The 21,251-nt window shown below is 45.8% G+C and overlaps 1 protein-coding gene across 2 annotated transcripts in view; it reads right to left on the minus strand.

The window, feature by feature from the left end:
• Positions 1-2,267: 2,267 nt before the first annotated feature.
• Positions 2,268-21,251, minus strand: part of LOC135544708 (metal transporter CNNM4-like) — a 33,864-nt gene continuing 14,880 nt past the window's right edge. The window contains exons 5-8 of one of the 2 annotated variants that reach the window (XM_064972550.1): positions 11,952-12,048; positions 9,370-9,459; positions 6,005-6,180; positions 2,268-5,588 (exon numbers count right to left, since the gene is read on the minus strand). In XM_064972550.1, the coding sequence (XP_064828622.1) occupies positions 4,974-5,588; positions 6,005-6,180; positions 9,370-9,459; positions 11,952-12,048 (978 nt within the window). In that variant the 3' untranslated portion in view covers positions 2,268-4,973. The remainder of the gene's footprint in view (positions 5,589-6,004; positions 6,181-9,369; positions 9,460-11,951; positions 12,049-21,251) is intronic. The other variant, XM_064972549.1, reaches the window with a different exon arrangement.

The following is a 21,251-nucleotide window of genomic DNA, read 5'->3' on the forward strand; positions in this document are numbered from 1 at the left end:
ACATTGGTTTTGTGTCATCCGCTGCTCTCGTTCAGAGCCACAATGGACGCACTTTCCTCGCAAACTAAACCCACCTTCTCAGAAATTAACCAATGAGAGTCCATGGCTGATGACATCCAATGGGTGCAGGGAAAATGAGTATCGTGCCACGCCCATCTTTGTTTTAGAGTCTTGAAAACAAGTCAAATTTAAAGGGTCTTCGTCAATGTTCCTTGACGCATAATTGAGATGACTTTGGCAGCCTAACGACTATGTAACTAACCATTTGCCGGGCTTTTTTTTGTTTTCCTTGGTTTGATGGACATTATTACCATCAGCTTTGTTCTGTGCATTGAAAACACAGATCCAGGATCAGTTCACCCTCCCTCCCTAAATCCTAACCTCAACTATTCTGGGGAGGGAGCACACAGCTTACACAGACCAGCACCTACCAGGGACAAAGTCATCATACTCTGTGCCCAGTCGGCTCCCTCGGATACATAGCCGTGTACTTTGGGATACATTCACAAGAGAATCCTAAACAGTCTGGGTTGGTTAAAACATGGTTACTGATGAAGGATTCCTGTGAAGCATCTGTCACTGGGCCAAACTGTCGTTACCTTGTAACCCAGATGAGCACACAGCACGGACATACAGTGGAAGACTTCTACTGCGCCTGCGTACTTTGTACCCAACACACTGAGCTCGATCACTTTGTGCTGTTGTGGAGTTATGCACCACAGAGCGTTTTTTGTTTACCTTTTGTTACTTAGCGCCACTGTTTGCCAACAGACACTAATCTTTGTGACCTACTGTTGACATTGTGGGAAAACCTCATCTGTTTTTGTACATTTGACTCAACTAAAGTGAGAAAAACAGTGAACACAGACAGTCAAATAAAAAGAGCACAGGAGACAGTAGTTTACGTAGAGAAATATAACTCAGGTTTATTAACCCCATGTTGACTTCTTCACAGCTCCCTCCAAAGTCATTATAAAACAGTATGTACACTTTGCTTTAAGTTAAACAACCCCAGGTGAAGTGACAGGCATTTACTCTTCAATCAACAGCCCCCTCCAAAAATAAAACAACAGACCGGGAAATGTCTCTACCACAGAACTTACCGCTGATCAGTCATTAAACATGAGTCATAGTTGTTGAAAACAAGCACTCCAAACCCCTAACTTTAAGTCATAAATATAACCTTTAGAACTTCATCACTGACCAACTTCTTGTGGAAGATTCTAGCAGAGAGAAGGAGATCAGTGTGTGTGCCTGGAGGCCAGACCCGTAGTCTCTGTCAGACTGTTCAGTGTGTTTTTACATATGGGGCCGACATTGGACTCGTGTGCTTATCTCTGTCTGAGTAACCCGTATTAGACTGTAGTGTTTATAATCATTGAACTCATTCTAACTCCATGCACGCACAAAAACATCCTTCCTGGAGGACAGTGTTCTATTCTATTCCATTGTAGGGTTCTGGTTCCCAAGCACCCAGTCTAGCAGTATGCCACCAGCCTGAACCCAGATCTGTTTGTGCCATCTCCTATATAGTAGTTGACGGAGAGCCCAAACAGATCTGGGACCAGGCTAGGACGGCACCCCTTTGTCTACACAGTGGAAAAGATGTCCCTGGTCTGAGAATACAGCACCAGAACTCTTAAACCCTCCTCGTTTAGGTCGAATAATCACACTGGGGCTGAGCTAACAACACAGCAGAGCCTGGCTGCCAGTCAAGCCTTGCCCTCCCGCCAGGAACCACCAGCTAGAAGGATCTGGACATTAAAAAGAGCTTATAAGACTGTTCAGACCAGCAGTCAAGGAATGTCAATATAACATGACCGGCAGGAGAGGAGGGAAGAAGTGGGGGTGTGAGGGGAGAGAAGCTGGGGGAGAGGGTAAGGAAAGTAGCAGAGTAGGGAGGAAGAGGAGAGAAGAGAGGAGAAGGGAAGAAGTGGGGGTGTGAGGGGAGAGAAACTGGGGGAGAGGGTAAGGAAAGTAGCAGAGTAGGGAGGAAGAGAAGAGGAAAGAAGAGTGGAAAAGGAAAGGAGATGAAAGAAAGGAGGAGTGCTAGTGAAAGGCAAGGTAGTTCGGTCTAGCCAGACACAACATAAACTAACAGCTACATTAACACAGCGCTGCAATAAATCATGGTCAGAATGCTACTACATGCTACTTCAATGGGGGGGGAATGAATTTGAGAGAAAGGTAGAAATGTTCTTTGAGGTCAAAACAGAGCAATCATTTTATTGCTAATACAATATCGTCCAAGTAAAATGACTCAGTGGAAGGAGATAAAAGTTCTTATTTCCGGTAAGTATTCTCACAGAGGTTACTTTATACAGGTGTTCCATATAGGCATCGCCCCTCTCACTGCCATCACAGATAATATAGTAGACAAATGCCAATGTCTTCACAATATACAGTAGGATTCACAGTAACATAGTACAAGCAGGAAATATATAACACATCTCTTTCTCCAACCCAGTAACCCGTAGACACGACTGTCTGTTAAAAACGAAAGCCTGTTTCACATGAGAGAACACAGAACAAATATGACAGAACAGTGTTACTTTTCAAATAAATACAACATTTCTAAGTAGTCGAGCAAACGCTTTCATAATCTGACCGTTCTCAGTAGACTAGGACCTTCGCAGCCAACCAGTGGCTAGACTGGGGACTAGACCAGTGGTGTAACGGAACCAGTAAGGCCCAATGCTATGAAGTGACCTATGTGAACCAGCAGTCAGGTCTAGGGTTTTTGTGTGTAGTAGTGTGTAAGGCTGCACCAACCACAGACTTAGAAATTCTAGAATGGACGACCCCATTCAATACCCTGTACTGAGGGGCAGGTGTCCGTTCTATTTATTCCAATTCTAAGGAGGGGATATACTCTTAAAACTCAGGTAGGAACTCGTCCCTGTGGAACAGATCTTACAGAAACTCTTTGGAATGAATACTCAGTTCTCTTTCGTTGTTCTAAAGTGATTTTCTTACCAGCGGTAAGTATTTACTTAGAAATACATGTGTATGTGTACATTCTTTTCCTTCATGTCGACCGTTGCTTGAGTTTACTTCATTGTCACTTCATAATCTATTTCTAGGGATCAAGACAGGTAGATGATAGCAGCATTATATGTCTGGTCTGCCCTCCACCCAGAGAGAATGCATGGTGAGGGAAACGCATGTAGTCATCTCTAAGACAGCACGGCAGGGCACAGTGCGTGTAACAGTTTCCTCTATACACACAATAAATCCTACATCAGATTGAATCTGAAGGGTCAATTGTGGATCCCCTGGTTTTTGGAATGTCTTTTTGGAGTACCTACAATGTAAATGGTAAGGGACATTGTGGTGGAGGTGGCGTGCCTTTTTTTCATGTCATTAGCAGTGGCAACAACCCCTCACTGATTGTATCATCACACAGTAAAACTCAATTCTAAACTCCACTGTGACATCACACACAAACTCTGAACTCAACTCCATTGTGGCATCACAAAGTGGAATATTAACTCCATAGTGACATCACCCCTGAAAACAGTGACTTCAAAATTCCATTGTGACATCACTCAATAAACACTCCAAAGCAACCAATACATGTTAAACCACAGCGTCTCAGACACCCAAATGCTAGTCCACTGCTTATTATGTGAAATTATACAAGCAGGAAAATGAGCTAGTATTGTAGTTTAATTGAGCTATGTTCACAAATAGGAAGCTGAGCTCGTATCATAGTGAAATTATACAATAATACAAAAATAAAGAGGCGCTAGTATCATAGTTGAATTGAGCTCTGTTCAGTGAGGTGTATTTGAGAGTTTGTAGGTTCTGGGGGAGTTGGTTGCAGTACAGTAGAAAAGTCTCTGTTCTGGAGTATCAGTCACAGTACATGGAGTTTTGAGTCTCAAACAAAAGAAAAACAATCTATACAATATAAAACATTGGCATCAAATAAATCTCAAAATGCATAAAAAAGTCATCTGTAATGCAAAATAAATATATTCATATTTAAATAATTAATCATATAATATACTTCACATCTCTGGTTAGGTGGGTTCATGGTAAACAAACCCAGCTGTCAGTCAATTAGCCAGCCAACTCCTCCCCTCCAGCAACCCCGCCCTCCACCCCAGCCTGATAGGCCTGACAGGGTCAAGTGGTCATAAACTTTCCGAAATGAGAGACAGCTCAGGAAGTACACACACGAACCGCTACACTCCTGTCAAGCCCGTGTCAACAGGCCCCAAACTCAACAATCCCCTAATACAAAACCTTTTTGGAAATTGCCATATTTGGAAGAAAGAACAGACACCAAAAACAAAAAAACACACAAAAAAAAACAACAAGATTCTAGAAATCCCTCCTGAGAATGTTCCATTTGTATGGGGGGGGGTGTTGAATGTAATTTCCATGGAAACAGAGCATGTGGGAGGGGAGTGGTACAGAAAGTGTTTTAGAGAACACAGGTGCGTGTAGATGAGAGTTCGCAGTGAACACTAAGCTAAAATGCATGAATCTCTAAATATCGCTACATTTCTCTTTAAAAACATATTTGCTGTCACTACAGGCCATATTTCTAGATTTATTTATCCTGACAACCGAAGTGCAGAGAATCAACACATATTATAAACATGCTATACATGGTGGTCTATCTCCCCCTCCTCCCCACCAACAAAGCTGATCCCAGACTGTGTCTGCAGCCACTGTAAAACTGTCAAACACACATTGCACTAAACCGTATGACAGAGACAAGCTGCATCACACACAAGGACCTCTGCACAAGTGTGTAATGCACCTGTGTTGCCCGTCACGCTCTCGCTTCACCCCATCTTGAGAGGTAGCTGGGCGGATAGGAGGACAGAGACATGAGTGTTCCCACAATGCACCTTAGAATCTTCCAGTGTTCCAGTCCACGGCCAACAAAACTCGTGTGTATTCATTTTTTTTTTTTTACAAATCTTAACTCCCCCCCCTCCCCCCCACAGGGGTTGTTGTCAGATGGTGCTCTCTGTGTGTGCGTGGCTGATGGTGTGCACGTGTGTGTGCATGTGTTGGTGTGTGTGAGGGTGTTGTGTGTGTGTTTGTGGGTAGCTGGGCCTGCGTGTGCCGCTTACGCAGTTTTGCGGCTGCTCAGACAGCAGAGAGGTCTTCTCACCCGGACCATTCTCCCCCCCTGGCCTCACGGAAGAGGGGGATTTGGGGGGGAGAGAGGTGCAGGGAAGAGGTGGGTGGGGGAGAGAGGAGGTGGAGGGCGGAGGCGGGTGAGTGGTGCGTGCACCCGAGGAGGCAGGAGGAGGTGTTTGCGGAAGAGGGGTGCCTTTGGTAGGAGGAGGGGTGGATTGGGGCAGGGCCGGGCGGGGGTTGACTTGAGTGGGTGTGGTGGTTTGGGGTAAGGGGGTACGGCTGGTGGGAGGGGGGGTGGGATGAGGGAGAGCAAGGGGGCGCTTGAAAGGTGTGGTGGCCAGGGGGAGGGGGGTGCGGGGAGGGGCTGGTGGGGTGATGGGGAGCGCAGAGGTGCTGTCCAGACGGGGGTGGCTGCCCTCGGGGGACTGGGGAGTGCTGTCCAGCCTCGACGCCAGCAGACCGTTCTGGTACTGAGAACGAGTGATCTGAGGAGAGGAAGGAGAGTGTTAGGAAGAGAGAGGAGAAACAAGGATATGAGAGAGACAGCAAAGCTTTGAGAGAGTATGACGTCATGATATAAGAGGTAATGAACAGCCATTCATCATCTTCTCAGCAGAGCTGAATAGTGGGCTGAAATGTCCGGACTAATTTCTGAAATATTTCAGGTCACCGTTTCATTACACGGGTCCGTCTTCGATGATTGTAAACAAAAATTTGGCGACTGGCGGCGTCACTCTGGCGAGAGAGTTTGTCACATTAAAGGCTTACAATTTCTGCAGCACAGGCATTTGAAAAGTCACTTTTTAACCAGCACAACTGTAGAAATAGGGCCTTTTCCCATTGTAGTTTTTCCATTTCCATGGCACTGGAAGGGCTTAGAGGTTAAAGGTGAGTGCGTTACCTTGACATATTGCAGGTCAGTGAGAGCCCGTACGTAGAAGTCTGGTGTGTACTGGCAGGCGGTGAGCTGCGTGTTGCTAGCGGTTACTGAGCCACATTCTCCGGTAGCGACACGCTCAGTGCAGCTTAGCGACGCAGAGCGGTTCAGACCGCTCGCGTGAGTAGGAGAACGGAACTCTGAGATACGGAGAGGGAGAGACAGGGTGAGCTCGAGATAACCCACGCACATGAAGTACACAAACGCGCACATTCCCACGGGCACACACAGTACATAAACACACTTATGCACATTCAGGCGCACACAGAACAGTGAATTAGAGCAAACAACATGAAAAGAGAATGAGATTGTCCATTGATGGGGTAGACAGGAGGAGGATATGATTGTAGTGAGAGCAGCCAGAGCAACATAAACAGTATTTGGCACGGCTGACAGCAACGACAGAGACATTACGTTAATGAAAAACACTACAGCATGGTTTGGATCACTAGATGGATACTGGCGGTTAGTGAACATTGCAACACGTGCTGTCACACCTACAGTGCCATGAAAACGTGGACAAATAACATTTTGATACTTTTATTTCAGAAGCCAAGTTATGCAACACCCAACGCCCTTGTGTGAAAAAGCAGTTGCTCCGTCGTACAGAGGGAGAATCTCATGGTTTGAAGTGAAAGTGCAGCAAGACAACGATCAAAATCACACACGCATGTCTGCATCAGAATGGCTGGAAAGCAATATTTTGTTTTGTAATAAACTAGTGAAAAGTCCAGACCGAGCCACACTTTTGACTGGTACTGGAGGCGTGCGACTGATCGGCAACTCCAGGATGCGTTTGGTTGCAGTCGATAAAGATGGCACAACCAGTTCACAGAGTGTAAGGGTGCAACAACTTTTCACACAGCGGCGTTGGGTGTCGCATAAGTTTGTTTATTAAAGAAATTAAACAAGTATCACCATTTTGTGTTATTTGTTCACTCAGGTTCCCTTTATCTAAAATTAGGTTTTGGTTGAAGGTCTGATGACAATCAGCGTCAAAAACTTGTTAAAATCGAGAATGTTTGAAAGGGGGCAAATAGTTTTTCACGGCATTGTACACACAGCGATGCAAATGTATACACACAGCATCACAGAGAGCAACAGGTATATGCACAACACAGCAACACAAACGTATGCACACCCAAAGATGAAGGTTGAGTATGATTGGTGATTACAGAGGAGGGTGGGGTTAAATTATGATTATACGCTGGGAGGGAGGGATTTTATCAGGTGCCAGGCTTCCCCATATCACATCAAGGATAGGGGGTGATGGGGACCAATCAACAGCCAGGATCAGGAGAAATGGCATTATGGCAACCAATCAACGATGGTTCTATGCTTAACCAAGGCACCTGTGGGCGTTTTGGTGTTCCTGAGCGTTCACCGTGGCTCAGAGATTGGCTCGCCAGACATGCCATGCAAATGAGGCTCTGATTGGCATGGGGGGAGTTGGGGGGTCGTAACTGTGTATGAGTGTTTGTGGTTGGGTAAGTTGGGGTTAAGGAGTGTGTAGTGAGTGATGCATGCCCTGTTCCAATGTTGACCCCTAGCTCGTTCCTTCTAGGCACGCATCTGAAAACATTGGATAGGTATTGACAAATTGGTCATAGTATCACCGGGTCTTTTGGTAGGCTGGGTTGTCATCCTATTACCTATATGCTCTTTTCAGATCTCGTGCCTAGGGGAAGGGGTTAGGGAACGATATGGCACAGGAAGTAGTGAGTGGGTCAGGAGTAGTTTGGTGATTTCTGTGAAGTGAGTGAGTAGGGACCATAGAACTCTAATTCTATGTTAGTGACAGGATCAGGTTGTCGCACAAGATACAGTAGAAGATGCCTTTAGCCACAGACCTAGTATCAGATTACCCCAAATGGAACCAATGCGGTAATAAGGAAACATCTGACCCTGGATCAGTGGTTAGGGCAACTAGTAGGGGTTAGAGGTCAGATATGGGAGGTCGTGCCGTGGAGCAGAGTGGCTCCACCTAGAGCCCCATCCAGCAAGTTTCTTCCTTCCTCCTCTATTCCTCCTCTTCCTCAGTCGGTACTGTGGAGTCCAGCTCTGCCACAGGTCTGAAGAAATTATCTGACGATAATGTTTCCTTCCTTCCTTCCCTCCCTCCTTCCTTCCTTCCTTCCTTCCTTCCTTCCTTCCTTCCTTATCACTGGTGAAAGCAGTACTGAGGAAACCAGATCAGTGAGTATTCCAAGGAAGAGACCAAGGAAGGAAGGAAGGAAGAAAGGAAAGACGCATAATGTGCATGTAACTTCATCTTAACCCTTACCTTATTGGAACAGGGCCTGTCAACTGAGTGCCGTTGTCCCAGGCTGCTCTGCCCTGTCCTGTCCTGTCCTGCTGACTGAGGACAAACCCACTGATGTGACCTGATGCGGCATACAATCTGTCAAAAGCACATAGGGCTCAGCTGCCATCATCAGCAGTCATCGGCCGAGTAAGAACTGCAACCTCACCACATCACTCAGTCACTTAGAGAGAGACCACTGCAGAGCACCGGCTTTTCACCAGCCTATTAATTCAATACCATCCAACTCCACCAGAGGGTGTAGTGGAGCGTAAATCAGCATTAAATAGTATTAGACGCAAAAATTAGGCTAACTATACACTATTAGCTAGGATTAGCGCAGTTGACTCATCTCCAGCGGCATTCAACGTTTAACCATTACGGTCCTGTGAGTCGTCAAACCAGCGACATTAAGTGAAACAATAACGAGTGTTGAACCGGGCTCCTGTGAGTCGGCCATCGAGTTCTGGAGGAGAGCGTTGTGGAGCAGCGTTTCCCAAGCCGATTCAAATCATCAAAGCTCGTTGATGAGTTGGTTATATGAACCAGCTGTGCAGTGCTAGGGCAGAAACCAAAACGTGCCCCCGGGGGGGGGGGGGGCAGAACCGAGTATGGGAAACTCTGCTCTGACTAATGCTCTCGTTAGCCGACTCAGAGTAAGGCCCGATTAGATTAGGCTTTGTTTTATTCCCTTTCGAAACCAAAGGGTGCAAACAGAATGAGAGAAGAATAAAATCTTGGAAGGTAGAACGTTTTCCTATTTTATTCTACTTCAGAGAAAAGCAGGCAAACACTTGGTATAACTGACCCTAAATGTAAAGTATTGACATTCCAGTGGATCTCTCGTCTGCCTATCAGGTTGTACTTGCTGGAGCAGGGCTCTGAAGAAGAGGATGATGGGAGGGAAACAAAAAAGAAGGTGATCTTGGCATAAAAAGGGGCCCCTCCCTCCCTCCCTCCCTCCCTCCCTCCCTCCCTCCCTCCCTCCCTCATGTTACCCCTCCCCTCGGGGCGGTTGGTTCTTTACCTGGGAAGCGAGAGAACAGAGAGAATCTCTTTAAAGAGAGACGTCGTGGAGGAGGGGACGCCACTGATGGGGACAGAGGGGGAGATATGGCTGAGCGAAGGGTGGGAGAAGGGGGAAGAGAGAAAGACGCTCTCGTTTAATCATCGATAGGCAGTAACTGTAGGGTGCCCTGAAGACACAAACCTTTCTCCTCCAGAGCACATTGACATTTTCACCTCAATACATCATTTAGTGAACCATTCACTGAGGCTGTGTCCAAAATGGCACTCCATTCCCTATTATAGTGCACTACTTTTGGCCAGGATTAGCCACATAAGGCATAAAGTAGTGCACTACATAGGGGATAGGATGCAATTTGAGATTCGCCCCGGGGTGACTCGTCATTTTCACAGGTCAACGAAGGCCTGCTGTCGGATTGGAGGGGGCAGATAGCCCAATGGGGGGGCGTAACTGAGTGACATCAGACGCTGACATGAGTTGGACACAGTTTGACACATGTAGGCAGTAGTACAGTACACATCATATAGCGCATGCACACACACATTACATAGATGCTGCGCACACAAAGCACAGAGAAGACTATCACAGAGAGAGAGAAAGAGAGAGAACCAGTTTGTCATCCAACTGTAATCTTATCATTTAACATTTAGAAGGCTTTTGACAACCAGAACCTACTCTGCTCATGCCTGCATGTGTAGCACCATCTACAGAGGTACTACACTACTGGCAACATTGAAAGCTCACCTCCAACCATATCTATGACATTATCAATGTAGAGGCTTCCGAGTGCTACTGCGGTCTAAGGCACTGCACCTCAGTGCTCGAAGAGTCACTACAGACACCCCGGTTTGATTCCACGCTGTTACACAACCGGCCGTGATTGGGAGTCCCATAGGGCGGCATACAATTGGCCCAGCGTCGTCCGGGTTTGGCCGTCCTTGTAAATAAGAATTTGTTCTTAACTGACTTGCCTCGTCAAATAATATATTTCAGAGCAGCTGTGGCTGCTAGTCATACTGGTATCTGACCACTAGGTGTCATCAGCGTTTCTAAAGCATCTGGACTCATTTCTCTCCTATTTAAACTTCTAGAGCAAAAGTGTCCTTTCCTGGGACTAATGTGTGTGTGTGACATCCATTACACACACACACACACACACACACACACACACACACACACACACACACACACACACACACCTTATCCTTTATAGGTGACACAACATTGAAATCTACTATCCCCCATAGTACAAAAACTGACCTATTCTATTCTGTGCGAGAAATATTCCAAACTGGGACAGTTGTGGGATGCGATAGATCCCAAATTAATACAACCACTAGCGTCCAAAAAAAACAACGTTTTAAAGTAAGGAGGCAAACGCAACAGATCAGAACGTTTAGCTTAAAATGTTGATAGCCTAATAGTTTATTTCCTCACATTCGAAGCACAGCAATGCGCTCACACAGCAGTAGGTTATATGCGGGAATGTTCCATTAGCGGCTAAATGCCATTATCAAAAGTGACATGTCATGCTTTTATCATAAATGTGTATTTTCTTCCCCAAACTGGAAACTCACACACTGCTTATGCATGCCCTTGTAAAAGCGGATTAATTTGCTTACTATTGAGAAGTTACTTGGCCACTTCAGTTGTGATACAAACCTTAACAAAACATACATGCCTATGGGCTAGGCAACATGAGGTGTGCGACGACTATGATTCGAAAAAGTCGCAATTGTCACCCATCAGATTATTCTTGATCTTGTCTTTACTAAATAAATTATGTGGGAAATGTGGCCTAGCCTATAGAAAGCTGATGGGATCCTCCCACCCTTTAATAAAAGGCATTTCCTCTGTTTCTCAGGGAATTGCAAAGCCTATAGAAATGTTGCGCAACTTGAGCTCATGGGCTCTCTCAGTCTTTGATTAGATTTTTGATTACATTTGCACTGATGTCAGAGTGATTAGAGGGACAATACAGTGCTGAGTACCAGGCAGTTAGTACGTTTGGTAGGCTACTAATGACCACCAGCAGCATCAGAGCTTGGAGAAGCCGAGCTACCATGACCGAACGGTCACGTGGAATTTGATTCGCCGGTGTGGCGGTAATACGGTCACCGCAACAGCCCCAGGTAACAGCGGTGTACGTTTTGTCTACCTGTTTATTACATCAGCTGTAGATCACATGTCTGTCTGTTGGATCTCCTAAAACCTAAGTGATTACTGACACTCACCTACTCGGGAGCTAACACACATTTCATTGTGAGCAGTGCACAGTGCTAGTTGAACATTTCCCCCATCCCTTCTGGTGTGTGGCTGTTTGAGTTGAGCAGCGAAGCTGGTGTTTCAGGAATAAACATTGAAGACCGAAATGCTGAAGACCAGAAACACTATCTGACTGAAACAAGTTAAGACATAGGCAAGCGCACCGAAAGTTATCACATTGTTTGTGCATGTGTGTATGAGAGAGAAAGGGGGAGAAAGAGAGAGTGTCTGTGTGTGTGTGTATCTCTGTGCCAGTGTTTACGTGCATTGCTTGTGTCTGTGGTCTGATCATATATACATTACGTGTGTGTGCTCACCCAGTGATGGTGAGCTAAGAGCCATGACTCCATAGTAGGAGAAGGGTCCTGTCTCAAACTTCATGTTCTCGTTTCCAGCCTCCACCTCCACTCGCCCCTGAGGAACACACAGAGTTTCAAAGCAATATACACACTTTGACTTGCAGGTGCTGTGAACAAAAAGTAAACCAATGATATAAAGATACATAGCCACACACTGATGAGCAGTTTGACATTAACACACACACTGATGAGCAGTTTGACCTACATTAACACACACACCGATGAGCAGTTTGACATAAATTAACACACACACACAGATGAGTAGTTTGACAATAACACACACTGATGAGCAGTTTGACAATAACACACACACTGACGAGCAGTTTGACAATAACACACACACTGACGAGCAGTTTGACAATAACACACACACTGACGAGCAGTTTGACAATAACACACACTGACGAGCAGTTTGACAATAACACACACACTGATGAGCAGTTTGACAATAACACACACTGATGAGCAGTTTGACAATAACACACACTGATGAGCAGTTTGACATAAATTAACACACACACACTGATGAGCAGTTTGACAATAACACCGCAAGAGCATTCATCAGTGTGGGTATTTACCTTTATTTCACACACATTAACATACACACAGATCTCAGTCGGACAAAGTGAACACACAGAGATGCAGCGTTTCTACTGCTTCAGTGGTGTTGTCTCTTCTATGTTTCCACATTCTACTTCGTATAGTATCCTGTGTTAGCACTGATCTAGCCACAAAGGCCCGAATCCTAACTCCATTGACATCAATGCACGATTTGATGCAGTTGTCAAGTTGAGCCTGATCATCTGACCAGCGATATTATGATTCTATTTCTACTGCTAATGTTGTCTGATCTATCTGCTATGTTTCTATGACTGAGCCTTCCTACCAAGGTAAAAGAGAACCCTGGCGGTCTCATCAATATTATATCACAGTGCAGGTGTGCATGCTGAGGTTCCAGTGTCTCTCACACACACACACACACTAATGTCAATGTGCCCTGGCAAAACACATCCCAATAACCCCCAACAGATGACACATGCACACACACCTTCCTGAATGGTGAAACCAGAGCAACTGTGCTCATGTTGCTGTACCTGTATCTGCACAGTGTCACCTTGGGTGTCGTCAACAAAAACAACACACAGAATTGTATTTTATTCATTTCCACACGGTCGGGCTTCGTCCCCTGGTATCATAAACACACATAAGACATGGAAGAATGTGTAGAATTGCAGAAAATTAGCTTTAAAACTACAAAAATGTTCACACCCCTCTTGTTGGCTGTGAGAACAGTTTGGGGTCGCATGGGACGCGAGGTGGAGGTTTGTCACGACGCCGATAAATGACGTTATCCATCCGGACCTTTGCCACCAAGGAAGTGTGTGACTGGACCTTCTCAAATACTTCGGATTCAGGTCAACGTTATTACCCCATCTGCTTAAATAGACGGTACATAAAACACAGGAACCACACAACAGAATTCATTCAAAGTGCCACAGCTACACATTTAAAAGTGAAAGTGCACTATGCTGTATACCCGAGGGATCAACAGCCTGATGGCTGATGGGAAAATGAAGTCCCCACGTCTCTATTTTTAAGAAGCCTTGTCCAGCTGCTGCTGTGACTGAGTTGTCAGTGAAGGGGATCTGTCCTGTAAAATGCTTTCCAAGTTTTAGGAGGTTTGTGTACAGGTTGATGGCTGATTCTTGATCGATACCAATTATCCTTCCTGCTGTCTTAATCAAGCGCTGAAGCTTGACTTGGTCTTGTTTCCAAACATGCATATCAGACCAAAGGTCAGCACACTCTGGAGGACAGATTTACAGGACATGTCAGACCAAAGGTCAGCACACTCTGGAGGACAGATTTACAGGACATGTCAGACCAAAGGTCACTCTGGAGGACAGATTTACAGGACATATCAGACCAAAGGTCAGCACTCTCTGGAGGACAGATTTACAGGACATGTCAGACCAAAGGTCACTCTGGAGGACAGATTTACAGGACATATCAGACCAAAGGTCACTCTGGAGGACAGATTTACAGGACATATCAGACCAAAGGTCAGGTCACTCTGGAGGACAGATTTACAGGACATATCAGACCAAAGGTCACTCTGGAGGACAGATTTACAGGACATGTCAGACCAAAGGTCACTCTGGAGGACAGATTTACAGGACATGTCAGACCAAAGGTCACTCTGGAGGACAGATTTACAGGACATGTCAGACCAAAGGTCACTCTGGAGGACAGATCTACAGGACATATCAGACCAAAGGTCAGGTCACTCTGGAGGACAGATTTACAGGACATATCAGACCAAAGGTCACTCTGGAGGACAGATCTACAGGACATATCAGACCAAAGGTCAGCACTCTCTGGAGGACAGATTTACAGGACATGTCAGACCAAAGGTCACTCTGGAGGACAGATCTACAGGACATATCAGACCAAAGGTCAGGTCACTCTGGAGGACAGATTTACAGGACATATCAGACCAAAGGTCACTCTGGAGGACAGATCTACAGGACATATCAGACCAAAGGTCAGCACACTCTGGAGGACAGATTTACAGGACATATCAGACCAAAGGTCACTCTGGAGGACAGATCTACAGGACATATCAGACCAAAGGTCACTCTGGAGGACAGATTTACAGGACATATCAGACCAAAGGTCACTCTGGAGGACAGATCTACAGGACATATCAGACCAAAGGTCACTCTGGAGGACAGATTTACAGGACATGTCAGACCAAAGGTCAGCACACTCTGGAGGACAGATTTACAGGACATGTCAGACCAAAGGTCACTCTGGAGGACAGATTTACAGGACATGTCAGACCAAAGGTCACTCTGGAGGACAGATTTACAGGACATGTCAGACCAAAGGTCAGCACACTCTGGAGGACAGATTTACAGGACATGTCAGACCAAAGGTCACTCTGGAGGACAGATTTACAGGACATATCAGACCAAAGGTCAGCACTCTCTGGAGGACAGATTTACAGGACATGTCAGACCAAAGGTCACTCTGGAGGACAGATTTACAGGACATATCAGACCAAAGGTCACTCTGGAGGACAGATTTACAGGACATATCAGACCAAAGGTCAGGTCACTCTGGAGGACAGATTTACAGGACATATCAGACCAAAGGTCACTCTGGAGGACAGATTTACAGGACATGTCAGACCAAAGGTCACTCTGGAGGACAGATTTACAGGACATGTCAGACCAAAGGTCACTCTGGAGGACAGATTTACAGGACATGTCAGACCAAAGGTCACTCTGGAGGACAGATCTACAGGACATATCAGACCAAAGGTCAGGTCACTCTGGAGGACAGATTTACAGGACATATCAGACCAAAGGTCACTCTGGAGGACAGATCTACAGGACATATCAGACCAAAGGTCAGCACTCTCTGGAGGACAGATTTACAGGACATGTCAGACCAAAGGTCACTCTGGAGGACAGATCTACAGGACATATCAGACCAAAGGTCAGGTCACTCTGGAGGACAGATTTACAGGACATATCAGACCAAAGGTCACTCTGGAGGACAGATCTACAGGACATATCAGACCAAAGGTCAGCACACTCTGGAGGACAGATTTACAGGACATATCAGACCAAAGGTCACTCTGGAGGACAGATCTACAGGACATATCAGACCAAAGGTCACTCTGGAGGACAGATTTACAGGACATATCAGACCAAAGGTCACTCTGGAGGACAGATTTACAGGACATATCAGACCAAAGGTCAGGTCACTCTGGAGGACAGATTTACAGGACATATCAGACCAAAGGTCACTCTGGAGGACAGATCTACAGGACATATCAGACCAAAGGTCACTCTGGAGGACAGATTTACAGGACATATCAGACCAAAGGTCAGCACACTCTGGAGGACAGATTTACAGGACATATCAGACCAAAGGTCAGCACACTCTGGAGGACAGATTTACAGGACATATCAGACCAAAGGTCACTCTGGAGGACAGATTTACAGGACATGTCAGACCAAAGGTCACTCTGGAGGACAGATTTATAGGACATATCAGACCAAAGGTCACTCTGGAGGACAGATCTACAGGACATATCAGACCAAAGGTCACTCTGGAGGACAGATTTACAGGACATGTCAGACCAAAGGTCACTCTGGAGGACAGATTTATAGGACATATCAGACCAAAGGTCACTCTGGAGGACAGATCTACAGGACATATCAGACCAAAGGTCACTCTGGAGGACAGATTTACAGGACATATCAGACCAAAGGTCACTCTGGAGGACAGATCTACAGGACATATCAGACCAAAGGTCACTCTGGAGGACAGATCTACAGGACATATCAGACCAAAGGTCAGCACACTCTGGAGGACAGATTTACAGGACATATCAGACCAAAGGTCACTCTGGAGGACAGATTTACAGGACATATCAGACCAAAGGTCAGCACTCTCTGGAGGACAGATTTACAGGACATATCAGACCAAAGGTCACTCTGGAGGACAGATTTACAGGACATATCAGACCAAAGGTCACTCTGGAGGACAGATTTACAGGACATATCAGACCAAAGGTCACTCTGGAGGACAGATTTACAGGACATATCAGACCAAAGGTCAGCACACTCTGGAGGACAGATTTACAGGACATATCAGACCAAAGGTCACTCTGGAGGACAGATTTACAGGACATATCAGACCAAAGGTCAGGTCACTCTGGAGGACAGATTTACAGGACATATCAGACCAAAGGTCACTCTGGAGGACAGATCTACAGGACATATCAGACCAAAGGTCACTCTGGAGGACAGATCTACAGGACATATCAGACCAAAGGTCACTCTGGAGGACAGATTTACAGGACATATGTAAGATATGTCGGTTCGACATTAAAACGGTTCAGTTTGCTTAGAAAAACATTATCTGTTGCAATTTCTTTATCTTTGCTAAGGCACAGTCCTTGCATTTCAGCTCGTCTATTTGGATTCCCAGGTACTTTTATGTGGTCACTCTAAAATCAGCTGATTTCCCATTGATCTTCGTAGCAGATGGTGGAGTTTTGTTCCTTCTGAAATCAATTTCCATCGCTTTCATTTTCTTAACGAATATTTCAAGGAAACTATTCAAGGAAAATTGTAATCCACTTGATCAGTAGAGAGCTGACTCCCAAAATCACCAGCTTATCCACCAGTAGGTGGTGTTGGATGGTGTTAAACGCGCTACTGAAGTCAATGAACATAATTTCACTAGGCTATTTGCCTTTTCTAAATGTTCGTAGATATTGTTCAGCTTGACCAGTAGCTCATCATCAACACCCATAGAGGCACGGTAGGCGAATTGGTTCGGTTCTAATTGGGATGGGAGACCAGAGAGAATTTGTTTTTCAACTACTTTCTCAAAACATTTCATTAGGTACAGATCTTGTCGGGTATTGGGACAATCAGTAGACTTTTTCCATAAGACTGGAATTCTCCCACAGTTCAGTGACAGCTGGAACGGTAATGCGAGCTGGTCTGCGCATGCCTGAACTGCCTTGCTGCTGACGCCGTCTGGAACACATGATTTGCGTTTGCTTTTGACACGTTGAATGTGTTGCTTGACGTCATTCAGAGAGATCAGTACATCAACAGCTGGTATGATGTCTGTACTGTCCAAGGCCACTTCCTGCTGTGAAGTAGAATCACACGTCAAACCGACAACTGAAACTGTTCAAATCTATTGCAAAAGCAAGGGAATTTCGATGGTCACACAATGTCATTGGTTTGTGGCCTGCGATGGTTTGTGGCCTGCGATGGTTTGTGGCCTGCGATGGTTTGTGGCCTGCGATGGTTTGTGGCCTGCGATGGTTTGTGGCCTGCGATGGTTTGTGGCCTGCGATGGTTTGTGGCCTGCGATGGTTTGTGGCCTGCGATGGTTTGTGGCCTGCGATGGTTTGTGGCCTGCGATGGTTTGTGGCCTGCGATGGTTTGTGGCCTGCGATGGTTTGTGGCCTGCGATGGTTTGTGGTCTGCGATGGTTTGTGGCCTGTGATGGTTTGTGGCCTGCGATGGTTTGTGGCCTGCGATGGTTTGTGGCCTGCGATGGTTTGTGGCCTGTGATGGTTTGTGGCCTGTGATGGTTTGTGGCCCTTGCCAGCCTTTCCTACTGTCCTTGAAAAGGTTTTTCTAAATGTGTCTTTGTATGCTGCCTTGCACTGATTTAAACACTTGTTTTTTTCTGGCAGAGGAGCTCTTTTAATTCCTGAGTTCCTACCCACGGTTTATTATTGGGGAAGATGTTGACTCTCTTTTTAGAAATAACGAGATCCTCACAGAAACAGATATCCTCTGAGACAGTATGCGCTGCCTCGTCCAGGTCATTGGTGCTGTCCGTCAGGGCCGCCCAGTCAGTGAACTCAAAACAGTCCTGGGGGGCTTCAGTAGCTGAACCATGTTATGATCTGAGCCCCTAAGATTGGGTAGCGCCTTGGAAAAATACACACCTGGGATGTTACCATAACAGCAGTCCAGGCAGGCTTCATTTCAGGTAGGACATGTAACACATTGCTGATATGTTGGTTAAAGTTCTCCGTGGTGAGCTTTACTGCTTCAGGTGACTCTGTCTTAGCCTGGGATACAAAGTCATGAATAACATCGGCAGCTATTTGAGTGTCAGCAGAGAGGGCTATGTAAACACTAAATAGCACTTGGTCTAAGTGTTGATGTATCGTCTGTGTGTATTGTGGTAGGCTGTGGTATGTACACTTGTAGTGCCTTGCCCTTTCTCAGAAGAGATTAAAACCTGGCACATTTACACACACTGACAGCCATGCTGAAATGACTGATTGCCCAGGGCCGTTTAAGACTCATCGCCCCGATCTCTCCCCCAGGGTGATCTGGGTAATCCCCCCAGTGAATCAGCATGGGGTAGTGTGTGTGTGTGTGTGTGTGTGAGGGTTAACCTTTGCCCGACCTCCATTAAGGGAGCGGAACTCCAGGCTATGATTTAATGATGTGCTCTGTGAGGCAGTGTGTCTGTGGGCTGGGCAAACAGTCTGAACGCTGCAGGCTTTTACGGTCTGCAGTCAGAGTGGACTGGAGCGCAGTCAGAGTGGACTGGAGCGCAGGCAGAGTGGACTGGAGCGCAGGCAGAGTGGACTGGAGCGCAGGCAGAGTGGACTGGAGCGCAGGCAGAGTGGACTGGAGCGCAGGCAGAGTGGACTGGAGCACAGTCAGAGTGGACTGGAGCGCAGGCAGAGTGGACTGGAGCGCAGTCAGAGTGGACTGGAGCGCAGGCAGAGTGGACTGGAGCGCAGGCAGAGTGGACTGGAGCGCAGGCAGAGTGGACTGGAGCGCAGGCAGAGTGGACTGGAGTGCAGTCAGAGTGGACTGGTGCGTGTGTGTGTGCCTGATGCAGCATAGCGCTGACTTAAACAGGGATGTGATTCTTGTCTGAATGAGAATGATGTTCTACAGTTGAAGACGGAAGTTTACATCCGCCTTAGCCAAGTACATTTAAGCACAGTTTTTCACTATTCCTGACATTTAATCCAAGTAAAAATTCTGTTTTAGGCCAGTTAGGATCACCACTTTATTTTAAGAATGTGAAATGTCAGAATAATAGTAGAGCTTTTATTTCTTTCATCACATTCCCAGTGGGTCAGAAGTTTACATGCACTCAATTAGTATTTGGTAGCATTGCCTTTAAATTGTTTAACTTGGGTCAAACATTTCAGGTAGCCTTCCACAAGCTTCCCACAATAAGTTGGGTCAATGTTGGCCCATTCCTCCAGACAGAGCTGGTGTAACTGAGTCAGGTTTGTAGGCCTCCTTGCTCGCACACGCTTTTTCAGTTTTGCCCACATATTTTCTATAGGATTGAGGTCAGGGCTTTGTGATGGCCACTCCAATACCTTGACTTTGTTCTCCTTCAGCCATTTTGCCACAACTTTGGAAGTATGCTTGGAGTCATTGTCCATTTGGAAGACCCATTTGCAACCAAGCTTTAACTTCCTGACTGATGTCTTGAGTTGTTGCTTCAATATATCCACATAATTTTCCATCCTCATTGATGCCATCTATTTTGTGAAGTGCACTAGGCCCTCCTGCAGCAAAGCACCCCCACAACATGATGCTGCCACCCCCGTGCTTCACGGTTGGGATGGTGTTCTTCGGCTTGCAAGCCTCCCCCTTTTTCCTCCAAACATAACAATGATCATTATGGCCAAACAGTTCTATTTTGTTTCATCAGACCAGAGGATATTTATCCAAAAAGTACGATCTTTGTCCCTATGTGCAGTTGCAAACCATTGTCTGGCTTTTTTATGCCGGTTTTGGAGCAGTGGCTTCTTCCTTGCTGAGTGGCCTTTCAGGTTATGTCGATATAGGACTCGTTTTACTGTGGATATAGATACTTTTGTACCGGTTTCTTCCAGCATCTTCACAAGGTCCTTTGCTGTTGTTCTGGGATTGATTTGCTCTTCTCGGCACCAAAGTACGTTCATCTCTAGGAGACAGAACGCGTCTCCTTCCTGAGCGGTATGACGGCTGCGTGGTCCCATGGTGTTTATACTAGCGTACTATTGTTTGTACAGATGAACATGGTACCTTCAGGGATTTGGAAATTGCTCCCAAGGATGAACCAGACTAGTGGATGTCTGCAATATTTTTTCTGAGGTCTTGGCTGATTTCCTTTGATTTTCCCATGATGTCCAGCAAAGAGGCACTGAGTTTGAAGGTTGGCATTGAAATACATCCACGGGTACACCTCCAATTAACTCAAATTATGTAAATTAGCCTCTCAGAAGCTTCTAAAGCCATTTTCTAAGCTGATTAAAGGCACAGTCAACTTAGTGTATGTGAACTTCTGACCCACTGGAATTTTGATACAGTGAATTATAAGTGAAATAATCTGTCCGTAAACAATTGTTTGAAAAATGACTTGTGTCATGCACAAAGTAGATGTCCTAAACGACTTGCCAAAACTATAGTTTGTTAACAAGAAATGTGTGGAGTGGTTGGAAAACAAGTTTTAATGACTCCAACCTAAGTGTATGTAAACCTCCGACTTCAACTGCACATAGATTTTTCTATTGTGTTATTGACTGTGTGTTTGTTCATGTGTAACTCTGTGTTGTTGTGTAAGTGTATGTAAAGTTCCGACATCGACTGTATTTTCCTCCCCTTTCCAATCCTCCCTCTCTCTCTCCTCTTCCCTCTTTCGGTTTCTCCTTACATAAAAGGGATCAATTAGTGAAGAGCAAGT

Source organism: Oncorhynchus masou, chromosome 8 (genome assembly GCF_036934945.1).
Source record: "Oncorhynchus masou masou isolate Uvic2021 chromosome 8, UVic_Omas_1.1, whole genome shotgun sequence".
Classification (NCBI taxonomy): Eukaryota; Metazoa; Chordata; class Actinopteri; order Salmoniformes; family Salmonidae; genus Oncorhynchus; species Oncorhynchus masou.